The sequence below is a fragment of the Orcinus orca genome, chromosome 7, assembly GCF_937001465.1.
Source record: "Orcinus orca chromosome 7, mOrcOrc1.1, whole genome shotgun sequence".
NCBI lineage: Eukaryota > Metazoa > Chordata > Mammalia > Artiodactyla > Delphinidae > Orcinus > Orcinus orca.
This window is the reverse complement of record NC_064565.1, coordinates 60,132,504-60,155,565: the sequence shown is the minus strand read 5'-3', so window position 1 is coordinate 60,155,565 and position 23,062 is coordinate 60,132,504. Positions and strand designations below refer to the sequence as shown.

Sequence of the window (23,062 nt, the reverse complement as noted above, 5' to 3'; positions counted from 1 at the left end):
TAAGCCTACATTCAGGGCCCTAACGGACAACAGCATTTTATTCAACTCTATTCTCAAGGTCTCCCAAAGCATAATGAAGGAAAACTCAAGCCTCATAAACAATAGATTTTCTTTCCTGGGAAAAATATCATTATACTGTCCTAATAATTGGGCCGCCACAATTAAAACGCTGGCTTTGTGGAGGTAATAAGGTCTACTGTTGCTTTAGAACTGTACTTACACTAGAAAGTAGTGCCATCTTTCATCATCCACGTCAATAAAGCTAGCAGTTTCAATAAACCACATCAAAAAGGTCTGAAGCCTTTCATGATATTCTCGAAAGCCTCTACATGTCATGTCAGCCTAGGGAAAAAGCCAGGAAAAGTCAGGTGAAACTCATCACAGAGGTAAGTGAATGTCTGTAGAACACAAAACTATTCTGTGGGAAAATGTTTAGAAGTCTCAGACTAAGATGTGTACACAGACACACATACAAAACAGATCTTTGTTTTTAATGCTGACAAAGACTTGTTTCCTGAAGTTACAATAAATCACGGAAAAAAACATCAAAACAGGATACAGGTTCCAGGCAAATGAGGTACTTTCACCCAGGGAATATTTAGATTTATCTTTACCTTATAAATCTGAAAGGTAAAGTTTTCTCCTCCTGTTGGACTGAGAACAGAGTATGTATGAAGTAAGGTTCCAAATGGCTTGAAATCAACTTCTTTTTCCAGTAAGGAAAGAAAATCATTCGTGTTTGTGCAAAATCCAGGTGGAATGATTTGTCTAATTTTGCCCTCAACATCATCTGCCTAAGGAATGGAGATTAAAGGACACACAAAAATTAATAAATTTGACTTAGCTGAACATGCTTAGTTTTTCTTAGTTTTTCTTCAATTCACTGTTAAACTGAAGGTACAAACACACGGTGAACTGGGAAAGGATGAGTTTCATGTGTACAGGATGCTGCCACAAAAATGTCAGATGAACACAAGTATAACACAAATAAAAAAGAGGAGGTGGGTAGCCTGAAATCAACTACAAGAATGAGGGCAATCCTATAGAAATTTCTAACATCATGTAGAAAATGCTGACTATGTCCCTTCAAGACAATTTAAACTGGCCAAAACAAAAGGCTGCTTATTATTTTACACAGCTGCTTATTATGTTACATGTGTCAAGGAGAGTATATTATCCAAGACATGAAAGGATCACCAGCAGTAGTGAGGTGAGGCTAGGGTCTGACCAAACAAATGGCAACCTCACAATAAGCAAGTAGGTCATAACTCCCTCATACACGAAACTCAAAATTAAGATAACTTAAAAAATATACCCACTTAGGAAATACATAAATTATATGAATGGATATATTATCCACTCATCCTATAATGTGGCACAATTTTTATAGAGTTGGATTTGTGACAGTAAAAAAAGGCAAGCCTGGACAACAAAATTAAACTCAGAGATTAAAATTATCCTTGTTAAATAACCTCAATGAATGTTAAACTATCAGCTGAGCAGACTTCATAATCCTTTTCAAAACCCCAAAGACCACTTGATTGAATACATTTACTACTTCTCTTTAACCATGAATATTTGATGAAGTCTTACAATAAAGTATTACTGCTTCTCACCAGGCAATAAAACTTAATGAATTGGTCTCAACTTAACAAAACCTTATCCCTCAATACAGTCCCTAAAAGCCTGACATTACATTCAACAAAATGAGCTTGCATTCTATTCAAACTTTTTCCTGAACAATGAGGCCAGGTTTTTACTTAATGGAGTTTGCCGTGAGTTCAGCTGTAATGTTTGTATTGTATCTATTTCCACAAGGACTGACACAAGAACACTTTGTGTTAACTTACTAAGCAGCTCTTTCATACCGTTTACATGCATGATGGGTATTAGTTCTAAACCAAGACCCTTGCTACTTAGCATTCAAAACAGGGAAATTAAGATGCTTAGGACAAAATACACTACAAAAGGCTAATACAACATGCTACTAATTCCTGTCCTTTCAAACATCTTTTAACTAAGCAGAAGCAATGCACCTGCAGATGAATAGCACTTTATTATCATTCAGTTACATTTTCGGATAGAGAACGAAGGATGGAATTTATCACAAACAAGTTTTATTTTCAATGCTCTCGTACTACCAACATTTATATATAACTTGTTTATAGCTATAAAAAAAGCTATTATTTAAAAATATAGCTCTTCGACATTTTGCCCAACAGCTTATTTCTAATATGTGCACCAGTCCTTACAATCCATTCACCCTCAAGATCAAATAAACTGCATTTGACAGGACCACTTTTGCTTATTTTTAAAGTACTATTTGATAAATTATTTTTCCTTGATACTGCTATCTAATGTGAAGAGACCATCTTAAACATATTTTATAGAATTTGTACAAATTCAATAATTACAAGAGGAAAGTGTAATAATAAGGGATAGGTTTAATAGGTCTGTTGTGTGGCAATTAAAATCCAAAGTAGCGACGGGTAAAGTAGTATTAATTCAAGTTTTAAAAAGTCAAGAAACACTACTTTTAACTAAAGAGGTTTACAATCTATCAATTTAAAAGAAAACACTTCAAGGCATGTACAGTGTATATAATTTTAACTTTAAAAACTTTCCCTGTGTCCTGTCTTCTCAACAAGGCATTGCAAAGCATGATCAAATAACTTCACATATCAGGCACCAAATGTACTTCAAAGATTTCTCAGAAACTCTAAGTCTCAAGTAGCAGTTCAGATAGCAGATAAAGCAGCCAAAGATTTGAGCTCAACGAAGTTGAAAGAGAGTTAATGTTTAACTTTCAGCCTTCAGAGGATACCTATTTATTGTAATAAATATCTTCAAATAAATATTTTGCTCTGGGCAAGTTTACACATTAAGAACTTTTATAGGGGAATAAAAGGCCAAGTTGAAAAACAAGGAATCTGTTACATATAATACATTAGAGAAAATGTATATGTATTACATAAAATACGTAACATAAAACCAAACAGCTCTTCAAACCCAGAATTCAGAACTTTGCACCACTAAAGGAAAAATGCCTGCATTTCTCTATTAAATGGATTCTGCTTTAAGAAAAAAAAAATCCTATAACTGTCATGTCTGACAGATCTGTACTCTTTTCTAAAAGAATAAATATATTTTAGTTCAGTTAAATATTCATTTTTCATATTGGATTACTGGCCAGACAATAAAATTACCACTAGAGAAAACCCCCATATACTCATTTTCAATTTAATGTAGAATTAAAGATTAACTGAAACCTTTTAGTTCCAATGCTTGTGGCTAAACGTTTAGATTCTGTTTCTGAAGATCCCTGAAAAATTCCCTATCTTCAAGAATATTCTAAACTTTAAGTAAAATTATGTAAGAATACAGTTCTAGAAAGAATAAGAAATTAAGCTGACTAGATCAAGAATCTAGAATACAACCTGATATATTTAATAAGGATATGCCTTACAAATGTTTTCCTAACCCTTGGCAATATCTGTTTAATAAGGAAAGCATAAAAGTAACTCTTCTATTCAGGTCTTCTCTTAGGTGACTCAAGATGAAATATTTTAGATTGTATACTTTCTGACTATGGTCATCTCAATTTCCAATGTTCTGTACTTTGTTACACATGAGATGTTTCCATGAAGCAATTTTTACTATCCTTCATCACTGCATAAAGCAATGTACCTGAGACTAACTGGTAGTCTGCTGTAATACAAATATGTTAACACTTGTACACGTGTACTTATCACATTCGAAAACCAAATTACCTCTTTAGTGTCTTATCTTAAACAGCAGCATTTGTCTAAATTCGTCTATGGTGCTTTATTTTTGAAATAGCAACTTTAGAGGCATGTTAAATAGTAGTACATGCTATCATTTACTTGGCTGAAGTGGTGAAGACTTAACATTAACTATAATTCTAAGAATATGCTATAAAACAAGCAAAAAAACTCCATATCTACATAATTTGCTCAAGATATGCTACAAAAACAAGCAAAAACACTCCGTATCTACATAACGTGCTCAATCTTACATTCTCTGACAATATTTAAGCTGTAGAAATTTCCATTTTGTTAGAGGAGTAGAGAAAAAGCGTGAATATTTCAACTACTGGAAAAACAAAGGTCACATTATGTTAATTTATACTGCATTAGTGTTTTGCAACCTAAACTCACAACAAAGTTCCAAGATAAAAATCTAAATACATAATTTTAAAGCTTTTTATGATACTTCATATAAAATTACTCATTAAGAATGCTGACACCATTATCAAAAAAAGAATATAGTGGAATATACTGAAATATTATTAGTCTACCAAAGAGTTATTTTTTTGCTTCCTCAAGATTAAATTTTTATAAGTACACAGGATTTTTCTATTTAAAAAGCCCTAAGGAATCCAGAAAATTTAAAAAATCTGCTCTCATCTACGCTCAAACTCAATCCATATTAATGAGAGACAAGGATAAAACAGATGACTGAAATTCACAGATAATACAAACCTTATCCATGTACTTCAACTTTCTCCAACAAAACTTTCCCTAAAATGTTAGTGGTTAGCAAGACTGAACAATCTTAGTTACACACCCTTCCACTAAAAAGCAATGAAATTACCTCAAGAGAGGACAGGAGGTATTGATAAAGGCAAAGATCAGGGACAACCATAAGATGACCAAACCATCAGTGTCTGAATAATCAAGTTTATTGTATCGCAAAATTCAAAATAATTATGTTGTCTTTAAAGAGGATGGCTAGTGGAGATGTTTTACAGGCATCTTAATTGTAACTAAAAAATTTCAGGTGCCACTGGAGAGCATGTAAAAGAAAAAGAATGGATGATGAAAGACTAATATAATGGCAAAATTTTAACAAGCAAATAATTTCTAAGCAGATTTGCTGTGGTTTCTGACCACCTAAAAGGCTATATTTTTCATATGCAAAAATAATGCTACATAGTAGAGTCTGCAAAAACTCAATTATGATATATTATGTAATAACCTCAAAACAATACATCTAAAACAAAAATCTTGGGCTTTTTCCACTTAAATCTACTTCTTCTATCTTCCCCATCTCAGTGAATAGTACCACTACTGCTTAAGCAATGGGATCCTCCTCGTTCCTCTTTCCCTCATCAATCACATTTAATTCAACAGCAAATGCTACTGGCTCTACCTCCAAAGATATCCTTAACCAGACAACTAAATGCAGTGTGGCCTATAACACTGCAACATTCTGGTCTCCCTTCTTTCACTCTTGCCCCCTACAGTGTGTTCTCTGCACAGCAGCCAGAATCATCTTTTAAAAATATAAACCCTATCATATAACCCCCACCTACTTAAAACCTCCAAAGGCTATCAACTACTCTTACTCCGTATGACCTAGTTTCGCCAACCCCCTTCAACCATCTCCTACCTTTCTCTCCATCACCACAACGACTTAACAACAGTGATCTTTCCGGACAACAAAAATGCCAAGAATGTTCTCATTTCAGGGCCTCTGCATACATTGATCCCTTCAGATTATTACATGGCTGTCTCCTCTTCATTCAGAAACCAGCAAAATGTTTCTTCATACATTAACGTATTTTCATACATATTAATTTGTTTATTTAATATTTGTTCACTGACTGCTCCTCTTGGCAAGAAGGTAAGCTTCATGAGAGCAGTGACTTTGCTTTGTTTGCCACTAGATTCCTGGCATCAAGAACACAGAAGGCATTGTGAAATGAACATTCTCACTGCAAACTGAGAAGAGGCAAGCCCATTCCTCCCACATCTGCTACCCATTCTTTTTGTATAAGGGGAAAAAGAGGTCTCTGCTTGAGCATGTAATTTAAATAAGTGATCTTCGACCATGAAGCAAATAAATAGTCCTACAAAAAGGCATTATAAAAGATAGATTTCTTACTCCTAACACAGTACTTCTAAATGGAGAAAGCTGGTTTTCAAGAATGCAACAATTAGAAGTCAATGCAAATACATAGCTATTTTCACTGCACATAATATTTGAAAGATTCATCAATAACTAAGTCAATAGTTCCTTTGGAAGAAATTCAGCACTGCCAGCTGAAACTTAAAAAAAAAACAAACAAAAAACCCCAAACCAGCAAACCCCTCAAACAAAAGTGAATTTTGTATAACACAAGAAAAAAAACCCACCACTGCATTTTTTTTTTTTTTTTTGCGGTACATGGGCCTCTCACTGTGTGGCCTCTCCTGTTGTGGAGCACAGGCTCCGGACGCGCAGGCTCAGCGGCCATGGCTCACGGGCCCAGCCGCTCCGCGGCATGTGGGATCTTCCTGGACCTGGGCATGAACCCGTGTCCCCTGCATCGGCAGGCAGACTCTCAACCACTGCGCCACCAGGGAAGCCCCCACCACTGCATTTTTAAAGAGTATCTAGCCAGGCTTGAAAGTTTAACAATCTAATAAGAAATATTTGATTATAAAAAGCTCCATTTTACTAAGTCTGTGTTAAATGCTAGTTTATCTAAGATTAAATCTTTTCAAGTATCAAATCACCACAACTACAGTATTATTCAGAATCACTTTTATATCTGCAAATTTTCAAAAATTTCCAAGGGACACAAACCACTAAATAAAACAAATGTTAAGTACAGTTACATATTATTTATCTGACAAGCTTAGGCATCTCAAACAGAGTGGGATGGGAACAAAAAAAAGTAAGTGCTCAAAGTATTTCTGACACTGAAGTTTGAATAACGGATATAAGAGACTATTTTAGACCTCTTTATGCTATATATGATTCATGTTACAATTCCATTAAGTTTACTAATATGGTATTTTTACCCATAAGGGGACTGTTTGCAAGAGGAAAGTCCCTCACACCAGCAGTAAATTGAGATCTAACAGCATAAAAGTATGGGAGCAGGCAAAAATAAATCCACATTGTAAAAAACAGAAATAAAAACTAATAAGCACAAGCGCCTGGGCCCATTTAGAACAGGTCATAAACAGTTCTATAATCACATCTTTTAAGAGGGTATTACTATATATTATGCATACTACGACTAAGTGATTCTTTCCCATGTACAATATGAATCATTTATTGATACTAGTTGTGGGACTTTGGGCAAGTCCTTTACAATAAAAGAAAACCAAACAATAAAATAAGGGGGCAAATCAACGAATACAAGTAATGAGAGAAGGTTTTACAATAAAAGGGTGGGGCACAAGGTTGGCAAAAGGCTTAAGTCAGAAATTTAAAGTTAGTTAAAGCCTTGAAAAAGTTGGCTTCAATATCTTTAAACAGGAATGCCCAGGAACAGAACAAGTCTAAAATATATAATTTTTTGGGACTTCCCTGGTGGCGCAGTGTTTAAGAATCCACCTGCCAATGCAGGGGACACGGGTTCTAGCCCTGATCTGGGAAGATTCCACATGCCGTGGAGCATCTAAGCCCGTGCGCCACAACTACTGAGCCTGTGCTCTAGAGCCTGTGCTCCGCAACAAGAGAAGCCACCGCGATGAAGAGTAGCCCGCGCTCGCCTCAACTAGAGAAAGCCCACACGCGGCAACCAAGACCCAAGGCAGCCAAAAAAAGGGAGAAAATGGTAGGAAGAAATAAGTCACCAGTACCAAACAATTTCAAAATCCAGCTAATTTAATCCATATTCCATTAGACCTGGGAATACTGTGGCCTGTGGGTCCATCCTCTGAGCCTGAAGCTCCACCTTCGAAATTGTTCTTCCTTTTTCTTGAAAGGTAGCACATGTTTGCAGCTGAATAGTGTTATCAGCCTGTTTCCTGCCTATAGAACTTTAGAAGTCCATTAGCCTTCCCTCATTCTGTCAGTCCAAACTGGCCGTGTTTCTGCTGATATAACACTCGCGAAAAACCTTGTGGGTAATCTGTGTATACCATGAAGGTTCATGTCAATAGACAAGACAGTCCTCCACAGATGTTCCCTGAATTCATATCATAGAATTCAATCCCTATTCCTGGCTTTGTTGAGATTACTGAGGAGAACAGTGAGTCACATGCCTATCTCTTCAGCAAAACAAGATTACTTAGCCATACTCTTGGCTTTCTCCCCACAGCACACTTGCCTGATAATGAATCTTCTAATTTTAGTGTCTTCAGAACAGGCTGAGAATCTCCGAAATCATCAAGTCCTAGATCTTTTTTGCTTAACAGTTCTTCCCTCAATTTCTCTCTTTCCTCTCACATTTTACGAAAAGCAGGAAACCAGGCCAAAGCTTCAATACTTTGTTTGGAAAACTACTCAGCTAAGTATTCAAGTTTATTGCTTACAAGTTCTCCTTTCCACATTAATGCAGGACACAATTCAGCCAGGCTTTCTGGCATTATACAGAAAAGATCTCCTTTACTCCAGTTGCCAATAACATGTTCCTCATTTCCTTCTGGGCCCTCACCAGAGGCACCTTTTACTGGACTGTTACTAGTACTAGAAGGCATTCCTATTTCTATCAACATTCTCTTTTATAATGATATAGTATGTATTCTCTAAGATGATAAAAAAGTTTTCTCTCCCATGGTCCTAACTTTGCTCTGAGTCCTCACCAGCAGTGCCTTTAACATCCATATTTCTACCAACAGTTTGTTCAAGGCAAACTTGCTTTTTCTATCATGTGTCTCAAAATTCTTCCAGTTTCTACCTATTACACATTTCTAAAGACATTTCTACAGTTTTAGTTGTTACAGTAGTATCCCACTCCCTGGTACAAAAATCTGTATTAGTTTCCTATGGCTGCTGTACTAAATTATCACAAACATGGAGGCTTAAAACAACAGAAACGTATTCTCTCACAGTCTAGAGGCAAAACCTAAAATCAATATCACTGAGCTGAAATCAGGGTGTCATCAGGGCCACAGTCCCTCCAGAGGCTCTGAAGGAGAATCTGTTCTTTGCCTCTTCCAATTCCTGGTGGCTACTAGCGTTCTCTGGCTTGTGGCCACATTACTCAGCCCCTGTGGTCACACTGCCTTTGGTGGGGCCATAATTCAGCCTGCCACAGGTGCATACGCTTCATACTCTCTGCCTTTACCCTCTTTTGGTTCATTTGCTTCAAATAGTTTTATAATGTAATCAGCTTAATTATCCATGTTCATAAAGGAATATATATTAGGAAATTTGGGATTAGAAATATGGCAAGAGAAATTTTAATAAGAAAATTGTACATGAAGTAAATGCAGAAAATTTAGCTAGTTCCCTCCATCTTAACTTTGGGGAAAATAAGTACTTTTAATGTTCAAAATAAAAAACTAAAGTTGGTAAATAAAATGCAACTCTGATCAAGTGAAGGGTTTTTTTTGTTTTGTTTTGTTTTGTTTTGTTTTGTTTTTGCGGTATGCGGGCCTCTCACTGCTGTGGCCTCTCCCGTTGCGGAGCACAGGCTCCGGACGCGCAGGCTCAGCAGCCATGGCTCACGGGCCCAGCCGCTCCGCGGCACATGGGATCCTCCTGGACCGGGACACGAACCTGTGTCCCCTGCATCGGCAGGCGGACTCTCAACTACTGTGCCACCAGGGAAGCCCAAGTGAAGGTTTTTATGGAAAAGGTCCACTCAGGAAACAGATCAGGCTAAGGATCATGATCACAGCGTTAACTGGAATGACAGGCAGACAATCATCTCCATAACTAAATATTAAATATGTGGTTTTAAAGCTGCTATATAACAGATTCTCTCCTCCCTCAAACCTTTACATCTTATACTCTGTTTTATACTCAATTGGAAAACAGTTAAAAATAAATTTATTTCTGTTCTTACCTCTACACAGTCAAAGTTCTCATCAACTTTAGATGCATATTCAACACGGAACATTGTTGACAGGCTACCAGCAATATAATATAACAAGATCTTCAGACCCTTGTAACCAAAAGCAGTTTCACTAAAAGGGGAAAAACAGCAGTAATCTAAGACCCGAAAATGAATCTTTACAAATTCATGACAAAGTATTAACCCTACATATAAACAAGTTTAACTTCATGGGTAGTTTCGAGATTTTAAACTATACTTATTAAAAACAAATACACAAACGAACCATACTGAATGAAACTGGGCCTCCGCTTTCCTCAGTTATAAAGTGAGAGAATAATAACACCTACCTCAAGGATGTTTTATGGGTTAAATGAACAAGTTAATACATGTTAACTGTGTATAATATTGACTGTCACATTGTACAAGTATACTACAGCTACTGTTGCTGCTCTTACTGTTGCTACTACTAGAAGGCATTTCAAATCAGAGACAAGCAATGTCAAATTGATTCCTGGCTAGGCAAGCGGCTAAGATGTAGCCTTAGCCCAGTGCTTCCAACTTACCACTTGCATCCATCACCAACATCCAGAGCTGTTGAAAGTGGTGAGTGATAGTACCTGTCTGATCACACCCCACTTATGAACTCAGAAAGCAGATCTAGAGCTCCTGCTATTTTTTTCCAACCTTGCTCCCCGCTACCCATCTACGCCTTGCTATTCCCTTTTTCAGCTTAAAAAAAAGTCTTCTGGGACTTCCCTGGCAGTCCAGTGATTAAGAATCCGCACTCCCAATGCAGGGGGCATGGGTTCGATCCTTGGTAGGCAGAGATCCTGCACACTGGCCAAAAAAAAAATCCAGAATAGGTAAATTTATAAAGACAGAAAGTAGATTAGTGACTACCCAGGGCTAGGGAGGGCAGGGGAAAGAGGGAACAACTGCTAATTGGTCACAATGGGAATTTTGGTGGGAGTGATGAAAATTGGCAGTGGCGATGATTGCGCAACTCTCAATATGCTAAAACCCATGGAACTTTACACTTTAAAAAGGTGAATTGTAGGGCTTCCCTGGTGGCGCAGTGGTTGAGTTCTCCTGCCGATGCAGGGGACGCGGGTTTGTGCCCCGGTCCGCGGAGCGGCTGGGCCTGTGAGCCATGGCCGCTGAGCCTGTGCGTCCGGAGCCCGTGCTCCGCAACGGGAGAGGCCACAACAGTGAGAGGCCCGCGTACCGCCAAAAAAAAAAAAAAAAAAAAAAGCCTCTATCATACAATTCAGCTTTTTTTTTTTTTTTTCGGTACGCGGGCCTCTCACTGTTGTGGCCTCTCCCGTTGCGGAGCACGGGCTCCGGACGCACAGGCTCAGCGGCCATGGCTCACAGGCCCAGCCGCTCCGCGGCATGTGGGATCTTCCTGGACCGGGGCACAAACCCGCGTCCCCTGCATCGGCAGGAGAACTCAACCACTGCGCCACCTGGGAAGCCCAGAGGTTTTTTTTTGAAGGTGAATACTGAAAGAGTGGTTAAAAGAAGCAGTGTCATTTCCAGATTTCTGTCTAGGCTACCAAAACAAAATATGAGCAGTGTCCATTCTAGGACTCTGAAAATTATATGTAGTAGAAAGGAGTGGCAATGACACTAGGATCAAGATCAATGTCATGGGTCCCAAGATACAGAGTTATCATGATTATGTGATTGTCATCTGCCTACCTTAGAGGAGGGGTATGCAAGCACACCACTTTTAATGACATGCAAAGTGAGTGTGCAAAATGCCATTAAGAAGCAGTACCTGTGAAATTAGATCCTACTCACTAAGATATTACCATAGGAAGAGATTTTAAATAGCAGTAAGAGGAAGAGAACAAAATAAAAAGCTCCTTAAAGATAGAGATACAAAGAGAAAGCATTCTTATTTTTATGTTGTAATAAAACCTGTTTAAAATATGAAAGGCTCAAATTTTGGCACAAATCAATATATAGTAAAATTCAGTTATTAATATTTAAAAGCACATAAAATGCCTAATCTGATGTATTCATAAGAAATTCTCAAGAAACTTGTTCCATGAAGAGACATTTGTCAATTTAAAAACACATTAAATAAATATGTCCAAAATGTTGAAATAATGCATAGAGAAAACAGCAATAAGAGGGAATATTTTAAATGTCAACTATGTCTAAACACCCTTTCCTACTAAAAAAACCATGGTTCCTTGAGAATATGCCCGACTCCAGAACTAGCAGAGGAAGTACAAGGTGAACGTGGAACACCTTATTGTATCACAAGGTAACATGTCCTCAAAATGATGACGATATATCAAAAGGACTCAGAAAGCCAGTTTGAAAGAGCCACTTGTTGAATCTGTGATAATTTGAGCATCAAATTAATAACAGTAAAAGATTATAACCCATTAAGTTAAAAAAAAGAATCCCTGAGTCTATTCTGATATAAACAATACACAAGGGGAAGAAGAGAAGCTGTTTTTTATAGTAGAATGCAAACTAATAACTGCTGAAGGTGTGGTAGAGTTAGAAAATCGCCATTTTACAATCAAAGTAAAATACTGACAGGAATCATTAACAGTTTTAAAACTACTGAGCGAAAGTTTGATGGGAAACAGGATATTTTCACTCTCAGACTATCTCCCCACAGATTACATATAAATAACAAAGAAAAGCCCAATAACCTTTTAGTGGAGAAACCTGGCAGATACCTCGAAACTTAATGACCCAAGTTAGCTTAACCAACAATGGGACAAACTGACCTCATGGACTTTCTGATATGACACACTGAGAAGGACATATACAACTTCTGTTGTGGTACTACAAAAATATGCATTATCTGAATTTAATCATGAAGAAACAATCAAATGAGTCCAAAATGGTTTATAAAACTAGCCTATTCTCTACAAAAATGTCAGTGCCATGGAAAACAAAGCCTGAAGAACTGTTTCAGACTAAAGGGACTAAAGAGAGATGACAACTAAATGCAATACGTGATTCTAGATTGGATCCAGGATGGGGAAAATTGTTATAAAAGAATTACTAGGAATCAACTGGCAAAGTTTGAAATGTGGATTATATTTTAGAAAACAGTACTGTATCAATGTTAAATTTCCTGAGTTTTGATAATTCTACTATGGTTACTGTCCTTGTTTTTAGGAAATACATACTAAAGAATTCAGGAGTAAGAGAAGATATATCTGCAACCTACTCTCAAAAGGTTCAACAACAACCTATCAATATATTTATATAAGAGAATGATTAAAGCAAATATAGCTAAATGTTAAAATAACTGATGATTGTAGATAAAGGATATACAGAATATTATTCTTGCAACTTACTGTAAATTTGAAATTTTCTTCAAAATCAAAAGTTAAAAAAACAAAAGGTGATGGACTATTCTAATAATGTAATGAAGGTATAGGAAATTAAAGAATTGTGCTGAATAGCCCAGGACGTATCTTTAAAGTTGCTTCTGAAAATAAATTTCTCTTAATTGCTTATTTACTTGTCCCAGAATAAACTTAAGCTTTCCAGATTTAGGGGAGTGTTTTCTAAAAGCAGTATAGCAAAATGGTAGGAAAAAAGGAGTAGTTATGAATATGGGCTCTGCAGTCAGACTGACTAAATCTGAACTTCAGCCATTCATATGTCCTTAGGCAACTATCCAATCCCACCAATGTTAATGTTACAAATGATAATACCATTGCTAAGATTATGAGAATTAAATGAGATAATGCACCTATAGCACTAAATGATAGGTATTATATAGTAGATTGGTGTCTCAATGTAAAAAATGCCATTCTAATATATATTTTAAAATAAATTACATGAAAAATAACAGTAAAGAAAATAAATTCTCATCTCTAAATTTTAAAAAAAATGTTTTTGCCATACTAATTTGACAAATATCTTACTAAGTTACTTACTCATCCCCAAAGAGTTGATGGGTATATTCAGGAAAGAAAGTTCTAATGTCATTCTCAAGATCTTCAGGAAAACGAACTGTTTAAAAGAATAAAAAATATAGAGATATTAACAATATTAAAGATGACAAGTATTTCCAGTTTAAGAATTTCAGTATAACTAGGTTACAGCCAACATTTTTCTTACTTAAAATGTCACTTTTCCATTATATGATTTACACTGGATTCTCATGAGGAAAACAAACAATGAAAATCAGAATATTACTTTGAGTGCTTCAGCGTCAAAACCCTACTGATTCTAAGAATTAGAAAACTAGGCATGACAGAGGCATCTGATTTAATTTTTACGTTTCTGGTATGTTTATACACAATGCAAAGAGTAAAAGGAAACAAAACCAAAAAAGCACTTTGAGATGAGAAAAGCTACAGTACAAAGGAAACAAAAACAAAGTGCTATAAGAAACATTCTGAGAACAAGAACAATCTGAGTTTGATGAAGCTCATAGCATCACATCATTCTTTATGACTGCAAGATGATGATGTTTATGTTGTTCCTAGATTTCTTCCTTTTCTTTTTTGCTATTAAAAGTAATGCTGCAATGACATCCTTAACAGTGCTATACTTTTAGAAGTATACATAGAGTAAATTCCTGGCAGTACAAGTGCTGAAAAAAGTACTGAAATATTTTTGCAAATACTGCTTAAGTGCCCTTTAAAATACTGTAAATACACACCAGCAGCTACTTAAACTCCTTTGTTTCTCCCATATCCCTGAGAATACTCTGTACCCTCAACTTTAATTTCTACCAATCTAAGATGGAAATGGGTATCTTGTTATTTTTATTTGCATTTATTATGAGTACTGATATTACTGGACTTTTTCCCAATATATTTTATCTTATGAAGAAAAACTACCAAAAAACCCAAACAAACCCTTAAGCAATTGAAGAATGAAAAGATAACTGCAGATGAAAAGTTTCTAACACTGTCCTTGTAGAGCAGGTCATTCACAGGGTGCCAAAGTTATCAACTAGCAGCTAACTGATGTACAAAAGGAAAGACAATCTTTTCACTGTAGAGATCTGGTGGTCACCATCTTTCCAAGTGATCTCAAACTTAGAATCACTCATTGTGGGACAGACCAACAATATGTGCCTCTTGATTCAATGCAACATAATGCATACAGTATCACCTATGAAGTTTTCTTACTGAAAAATTTTATCCTAGCGCTAATCCAGCTTTATATCTTCCAATTTACAATAGAGAAGGGAACAAATTAAATACCAGCAAAAGGAAATAGACAAATCCAGAATGCAGATTTGTTTAATAATTCTATGTAATGACTTTACTCTGCCTAATAAATCAATGGCATAGGGAGGGAAAAGTTCCATGGGTAGGAGGGACTGTTCTGGATTAAATGAGATTAAAGAAACACCCAACACAATGCATGATTCTTGAGTGGATTCTGGTTTAAATCTTTTTTTTTTTTTTAAGCCACTGAAGACTTTCCAGAACAACCAGGGAAACCAGAAAATTTCATGATACCAAAGAATTACCACTAATTTTCTTAGGTGTAATAACTGTGTTGTGGTTATATATGTGCATATTCATATATTAGGACATGTGCTATGAGCAAATTCATGATGTTCAGAAAGCTACTTTCACATAATTCAGCAAAAATACACACACATTAAAGCATATATGGAAAATGTTAATTGTTAAATCTAGGTATAGGATATACAGGTATAATCCTATTCCCTCAATTTTTCTGTGTTTGCAAATTTTCGTAATGAAAATTGAAAGAAAAAAAGGCCTGGGAAAATACAGCAAAATGCTAAGATTTGAAAAAGCTGAGTGATGGAATCAGAGATATTCATTAGTTGCTTGTAATTTTTGCATGTCTGTAATATTTCATAATAAGAAAATAAAGTAGTCCAATATGTCTAGACTCATTAACCTAAAAATTCCCAACTACTGCATCTTTAATACTTTAAAATGTCTCGAAGTCTCTAGAAATTATTAAAAAATAATTTCAAAAAAAAATTAATTTCAAGCTACTGCTTCTAATATGTATAGCACTTTGGTAATGATGGGTAGAGACATGGATAGAGAAAAAGACAAGTAATGAATAGGAAAAGTGTAAGGTTAGTTATGATAACTATTTCTATAATTTGGATTGGCCTTCTTCCAATACCCACTCCTGTCATCCAAATTAGTGAGGTTTTACTATTTTAGCATGGAATTTAGTCCACAGAATATAGGAACTAAAAGAAAAAGTAAAGTGATGAATCTTTTAGTTAAAATGAAGTAAAACTCGGGCTTCCCTGGTGGTGCAGTGGTTGAGAGTCCGCCTGCCGACGCAGGGGACACGGGTTCGTGCCCCGGTCCGGGAAGATCCCACATGCCGCGGAGTGGCGAGGCCCATGAGCCATGGCCACTGGGCCTGCACGTCCGGTGCCTGTGCTCCGCAACAGGAGTGGCCACAACAGTGAGAGGCCCGCGTACCGCAAAAACACAAACAAACAAACAAAAAACAAACCAAAAAAAAACCCAAAATGAAGTAAAACTCAAATAGCTTAAGGCAAATATATACTTAAATATTTATTGGCTTAAGCAGATTTGATTAGATTTTAATAAGAATCCAAGAGAAACTCTTTAAAACCAGTGCTGTGTAGTTAATAAAGGATTCTTTTACTATCCAATAAGTGAAGTTTTTATATCAGTCCTTATCGTGAAACTTGAAATATGAAAATTTGTTCACTGTACGACCTTTAACCACACTGGGCAGATTTCTAAAAAGTTGCCTAAAAGTTCCTGGCATTACACATTGAGAAAATACCATGGGTTAAATTTGATAGAGATTAGAATGAAAGTAATCTCCTCAAAAGAGGGTTTTTAAGGTAAAAAGTCCTGGGCCTTAGGCAAAAGGAACCAACAATTGGTGCTAGGGGCACAAAGAATGGAGGTTAGTCCTTTTAATAGACAGGACAAATGTGAGTTTTCTATTCTCATTTTAAAAACCCTCAACACTTATACAAATGTAGTAATTACTATGAAAGGGATGAAACCAGATCTCTAAATCTGCCTACTCTGGGCATATCAAATAAACAGAGTTATAAAATATGAGGGCTTCTGTGTCTGGCTGCTTTCACTTAATATGTTGTCACGGTTCATCCATGTTGTAGCATGTACTAGTAGCTCATTCCCTTCTCGTGGCTGAACATTATTCTACCGTACAGAGGTGCCGTATTTTGTTTATACACTCATCAGTTAACGAACATATGGGACTATTTGAATAATGCTGCTATGAACGTGTGTGCACAAGTTTTTGTGTGAAAAACATTGTTATTGGATATACATTTAAGGAGCAGTCACACACAAAATAATAATATGTTATTAATAATACTATTAGTTGTCACTTGAACATTTACTGTGTGCCAGGCAATTTGTTAAGGATTTTATAAACATTATTGTAGTTAATCCTTGCAAGAGCTGTACAAGGTAGGCAACATTACTACTTCCATTTTACAGATGAATAATGCAAAAAAGAATAATTTGCTCAAGGTTACAAAGTCGGAAATAGTGAGTTTAAGGCTGACTCAATCTGACATATATATATGTACATGAGAACACATACGAAGTGCTGTTACATCAGTAAAGCAAGAGAGCAAGCAAGCAAACCAAATATCAAGCAATAGGAGAATGATTAAATAAATTATATAAATGTGAAATGGTTTATATAATCACTAAACATCATGTTACTGAGATATTTGGTGACAGAGAAAAATGTTCACAATGTACCTACAGTTAAGTAAACAGAACATGACACTGTGACCTGAATTTTATAAAAGAGAAATAATATAAGTGAATATATAATTTAAAAAACTAGAAAGAAATATCCCAAATTACAATACTGAAGTAGTTATTCTGGGTGACAGAATTACAGGTCTAATTTTAATTTCTTACATTCTTCAGCACTTTTTAAAATTTCTGCAAAATATGCATTATTCCAATAGAGAAACAGACAATATAAAAACTGAAATAATTTAAAATAAGCACTAAAAATTTTCTTTCCAAGAAAAATTATGTCATTCACATCTGTGGAGACAAATGGAAGATCAGGGCCTGGAATACTAAATGGCACCTTATTGCCAACATAGGACCTGCAATGAATTTTCTTTTTGAATATACATCCTATTGTTTCTACTCATATATATAGTTCCTGTATTTCCTAGTTCTCCGAATCACTTCTGTAATTTTTGGAGGGACAAAGAAGCATAAAAGAAGATACATTCCATCTCCGGGCTATTGTAAATAGAGCTGCAATGAACATTTTTGGTACATGACTCTTTTTGAATTATGGTTTTCTCAGGGTATATGCCCAGTAGTGGGATTGCTGGGTCATATGGTAGTTCTATTTGTAGTTTTTAAAGTGTCCATCATCAGATGAATGGATAAAGAAGATGTGGCACATATATACAATGGAATATTACTCAGCCATAAAAAGAAATGAAATTGAGCTATTTGTAATGAGGTGGATGGACCTAGAGTCTGTCATACAGAGTGAAGTCAGAAAGAGAAAGACAAATACTGTATGCTAACACATATATATGGAATTTAAGGAAAAAAATGTCATGAAGAACCTAGGGGTAAGACAGGAATAAAGACACAGACCTACTAGAGAATGGACTTGAGGATATGGGGAGGGGGAAGGGTAAGCTGTGACAAAGCCAGAGAGTGGCATGGACATATATACACTACCAAATGTAAAATAGCTAGCTAGTGGGAAGCAGCCGCATAGCACAGGGAGATCAGCTTGGTGCTTTGTGACCACCTAGAGGGGTGGGATAGGGAGGGTGGGAGGGAGGGAGACCCAAAAGGGAAGAGATATGGGAACATATGTATATGTATAACTGATCCACTTTGTTATAAAGCAGAAACTAACACACCATTGTAAAGCAATTATACTTCAATAAAGATGTAAAAAAAAAAAAAAGATACATTCTACATATGTCTTATTAGCCAAAAACAAAATTAAGAAATCACCACTGCATGTTAATCAATTATTAAAGTTTAATTAAATACTTAGGCATTTAACATATGTACAACCCACTAACAGGTGCTCATATTGCAGATACAATGGGTTCTAGTTCTCAAGCAGCTTCAGAGATGCCACATATTCCCCACTGTATCTAGTTGTACTCTAGACTATAAGTTTATTCATAACCCTGTGTTCTTTAAATAACTGAAATCTTAAGTGCTCTGGCCAACATATATTTTCCTGAGTATACTAAATTCCAGAGCTATGGCAGAAATAACACATGAGCCTAGAACATCTTGTTCCAGAAAGTAATCAAAAAACGAAGTAATCAAATAATAAGGAGGACATGTAAAAAAGACACAGAAGCCAACTTGATCTGGCCTCCCACTGGTCAAGTCAGGGACAAATTGACCACCAAAATAAATGATAGTAACAGGTTATAATTCATTAAATAAAATAGGAAATAAATGGAAGAATTGAAAGTTTAATGAAAAACTGATAGGATGCAATGAAATCTGCACATCACTTCTGTGATAGTCCTAACAAAGATATACAATCTGAAATAAACGATAAGCAAACATGTGCCAAACCCAAATTGAGGGACATTCTACATAATAACTGGCCTGTAATCTTCAAAGTGTTAAGGTCAGGAAAGTTAAGAAAAGACTGACAACTGTTCCAGTCTGAAGGAGACAAAAGAGACAGCCTGGAACACTCCTTGAGATATCCTTGAGGTATCTACACGATTCACAGATTCACTTTACTTAGCATCTACTCAAATGTCACCTTAGTTGTAAGACCTGATCACTCTCTATTTTCTCCATAACACATATCACAATGTGTCATGTATTTAATATGTCTGTTTCTCATAATGAAAATGTAAGTTCAATGAAAAGAGGGACTGTTTGTATACTGCTCTACCTCTAGTGCCGAGATAAGTGCCTGTCACATAGTACACCTAAATAAGTATTTGCTGAATGGTAGTGAACTTAAAACAAAGATCATCTCAGTAGAACTAACAATACACTGTATTTTTATAATTGGTTATATGGCTTTTTAGTAGAATTTAAAAGAGTATACTGGAGAGTAAGGGATAAAGGAAAACAAAACACACACTACATAGGAAAAGAGGAATGAGAAAGTATAAGGAAGCAACAGAAAAAGATGACAAAAGCAACAAACAATAAATGTAACAGAGATAAACTGGTTAGATTAAAAAAATTTTTACAAATCAAATTCAGTATGTTCTCTATAAATGACATGCCTAAAAGGAATGACAGGTTAAAAGTAAATGGAAGGACAAAAAAATGTAGCCTGTAAAACACAAAACCTGAAAATGCAATCTAAATTGTATTAAGGCAAGAAAAGCATTAAATGGCCTAAGAGGACAATCTCTTCAAAATGATTAAGGTGAATTATTTCAAGCCTTTAAGGAACAAGTATACCTAATGCTTTAAAAACTGCTGAGAGTAGGAATGGTAAAGTGGGAAGGCCATGAGAAATAGTTACAAAGAGTACAAAAGCTGACCTTCACCTTCCCTAAAAAGAAAGCCTTGAGAAAAACACAGACCAAGATCATCTATAAACAATAATGTAAAAATATTTAAAGATAATATAGTCTTCATCAAAACAAAATATCTCGAGGTACTGAAATGCAAGGATGGTTCAAAATCTAAAGATTAAAAAATAAAATTATTTAAATATTATGTTTTACATTGTATATAAGATAATATAATAAAAATTATTTCCAGGGAAACCAAAATGGCACTCAATAAAGTCTAATATGCATGTTTGAATAAAAACTCTTTGCAAACTGAAAAATACTCTCCAATGTAATAAGTCAGGATCATGTTTAGTGGAGAAATAACAAGAACCATCATCATTAATTTAAGGAAGAGGAATGACGGCTATCATTTTTTAACACTGTTCTGAACGTGCTAGCCAATGCAAATTGAAAAGAGAACAAAGTAAGAGGTATATATAGAAAAGAAAGTGAATTTACTAAAATGTTCAGATGCTATGATTGCATGCTTGAGAAAAACAAAGAAAATCAGCTGAAACCACTCTCCACACAGTAGAAGAATCCAGTAAGATTATCTGTTTTTAAAATATATTAAAACAACAATGACAACAAAAAATATATTAAAGACAAACAACTCAATGAAAAAATATGCAAAGGATCTGAACAGATACTTCTACAAAGAAGATACACAAGCAGCCAATAAGCACATGTAAATATGCTCAATGTCATCAGTTATTAGGGAAATGCAAATTAAAACTGCAGTAAGATGTCATTTCACACCTACTAGGATGGCTATATATAAAAAAATAATAAGTGCTGACAAGGATTTGGAAAAAGTGAAACTCATACATTGCTGGTGGGAATGTAAAATGGTGTAGCCACTATGGAATATAATTCGGCAATTCCTCAAAAAGCTAAACATAGAATTATCATATGACCCAGCAATTCTGTTCCTAGCTATATGGCAAAAGAACTGAAAACAAGGACAACAGACAACTATATCTCGATGTTCAGGGCAGCATTATTCACAATTGCCAAAAGGAGGAAACAACCCAAGTGTCCATCAACAGATGAATGAATAAACAAAGTGTGGTATACAACAGAATATTATTCAGCCATTAACAGGAATGAAGTTCTGATACATGTTACAACATGAAACATTTGCTAAGTAAGTTGAAAATATTATAAGTAAAATAAGCCAGACACAAAAGGACAAATATCCCACTTAAAAAAATATCTAAAATAGGTAAATTCATAGAGATAGAAAGTAGATTAGAGGTTACCAGGGGCTGGAGGGGAAGGTGAATGGGGAATTACTGCTTAACAGGAATATAGAGTTTCTGTTTGGGGTGATAAGAAAGTTTTGGAAACAGATAGTGGTGATGGCTGCACAACACTGTGAAGGTAGTTAATGCTACCTAATTGTATACCTAAACATAATTAAAGTGACATATAGAAAAAAAGATTCACTCTTTCTACAGTAACCTACCCCCAGAGCACTGGACCCGTGTGGGAAAAGTGTGCCTATCAATCACTCACACACAAAGTGAAAATAGCTTGCTATGGGAGAAGAATCTTGGGATAAACCTTAGTGGAATTATTGGTATGCAGTCAAGAGTTAGTTATCCCATGTGTCTAGTACAATGCCTGTCACATGGTAGCTTTCAATAAACATTTCTCCAGAGAAAGTAGAAGGGGAAGGGAAAGAGGGAGATAGGAAGAAAGGTTGTTTTGAGGGAAGCAAATTATTGCTGCTGACTGTAAGGGATTAGACTGACCAAATAACCCAGTCAATTTTAGTTCTGTCAAATATGTATAAAATTTATGTAAACTAGATTTTGATGTGGGAAAAAGATATGTGTTAAGAATTATTTTCCATAGTTCTCCCATACACAATAAAGATAGAAAATATAATGGACGAGGAGATCCCATTTATAATAGCAGTAAAATAGATGAAATACCTTGGAATAAACTTAAGAAATGTATATCATCTGTACATAAAATTTAAAACTCCACAGCTAGACATAAAAAAAGACCTGAATAAATAGAAAGATATTCTTGCTATTAGAAAGGAAGATTCAGCAATGTAAAGATGTTGATTCTCCCCATACTAAACTTAAATTTTAACAGGATCTCAATTTAAAAAAAATCAACCAAACACCTCTTTGGAACCTGATAAAATGTCCACCTAGAAGTAGACATTAGAGAAAACTCAGGAAAACTCTTAAAGAAATGAGTGGGACCCAGTCACACCATATACTAATCACAACATTTACTGTAACAGTACATTAATGGCTCAGGGGAAAAAAAAGGCCCCAGAGTAAACCCAAGAATATATATAATATTTTAGTATGATTAAAAAAGAAATTTTAATTGTTGAAGACAACAAATCAGCAGCTAGATAACTGACTAAACCATCTGGAAAAGTATAAAGCTGGATTCCTACCCTATGCCTCATCAAGATAAAGATTCAAAGGTTTCAATTTAAAAAGAGAAAAAAAATCGACAAATTATTAAAAGAAACAATAAAATAAATCTTTTCATAATCTTAGAGTAGGAAGGACCTTTTTATAAGACACAGTGAAAACTCATAAAAGAAAAAGAAATTTCCCTAGATAAAAAATGTTAACTTCTACATAACAAACTCACCAAAACTCAAAACAGGGAAAAAAGTAGTTAAAAGTTAAAAGTAGCAACATATTACCAAAGAAGGGCTGATTCTTTTAGAATATAAAGGATATACTTCTCTTAGGATTAAAAATCAATTTTAATTATCAAATCAAAAAATGGTCAAAAACTGTGGGGGAAAAAAACCTCAGAAAATAATGTGTTGGTAAGGA

The 23,062-nt window shown here is 35.3% G+C and overlaps 2 protein-coding genes across 3 annotated transcripts in view; one reads left to right on the top strand and one right to left on the bottom strand.

The window, feature by feature from the left end:
* The window catches only part of SLC25A12 (solute carrier family 25 member 12), a 171,741-nt gene that overhangs the window by 34,751 nt on the left and 113,928 nt on the right, over positions 1–23,062 (top strand). The gene's annotated exons all lie outside the window — the stretch shown is intronic.
* The window catches only part of HAT1 (histone acetyltransferase 1), a 51,228-nt gene that overhangs the window by 20,424 nt on the left and 7,742 nt on the right, over positions 1–23,062 (bottom strand). For both annotated transcript variants that reach the window (XM_004267303.3, XM_033423580.2), the window contains exons 3-6: positions 13,663–13,738; positions 9,752–9,872; positions 615–794; positions 221–342 (exon numbers count right to left, since the gene is read on the bottom strand). In XM_004267303.3, coding sequence (XP_004267351.1) covers positions 221–342; positions 615–794; positions 9,752–9,872; positions 13,663–13,738 — 499 coding nt within the window. The remainder of the gene's footprint in view (positions 1–220; positions 343–614; positions 795–9,751; positions 9,873–13,662; positions 13,739–23,062) is intronic.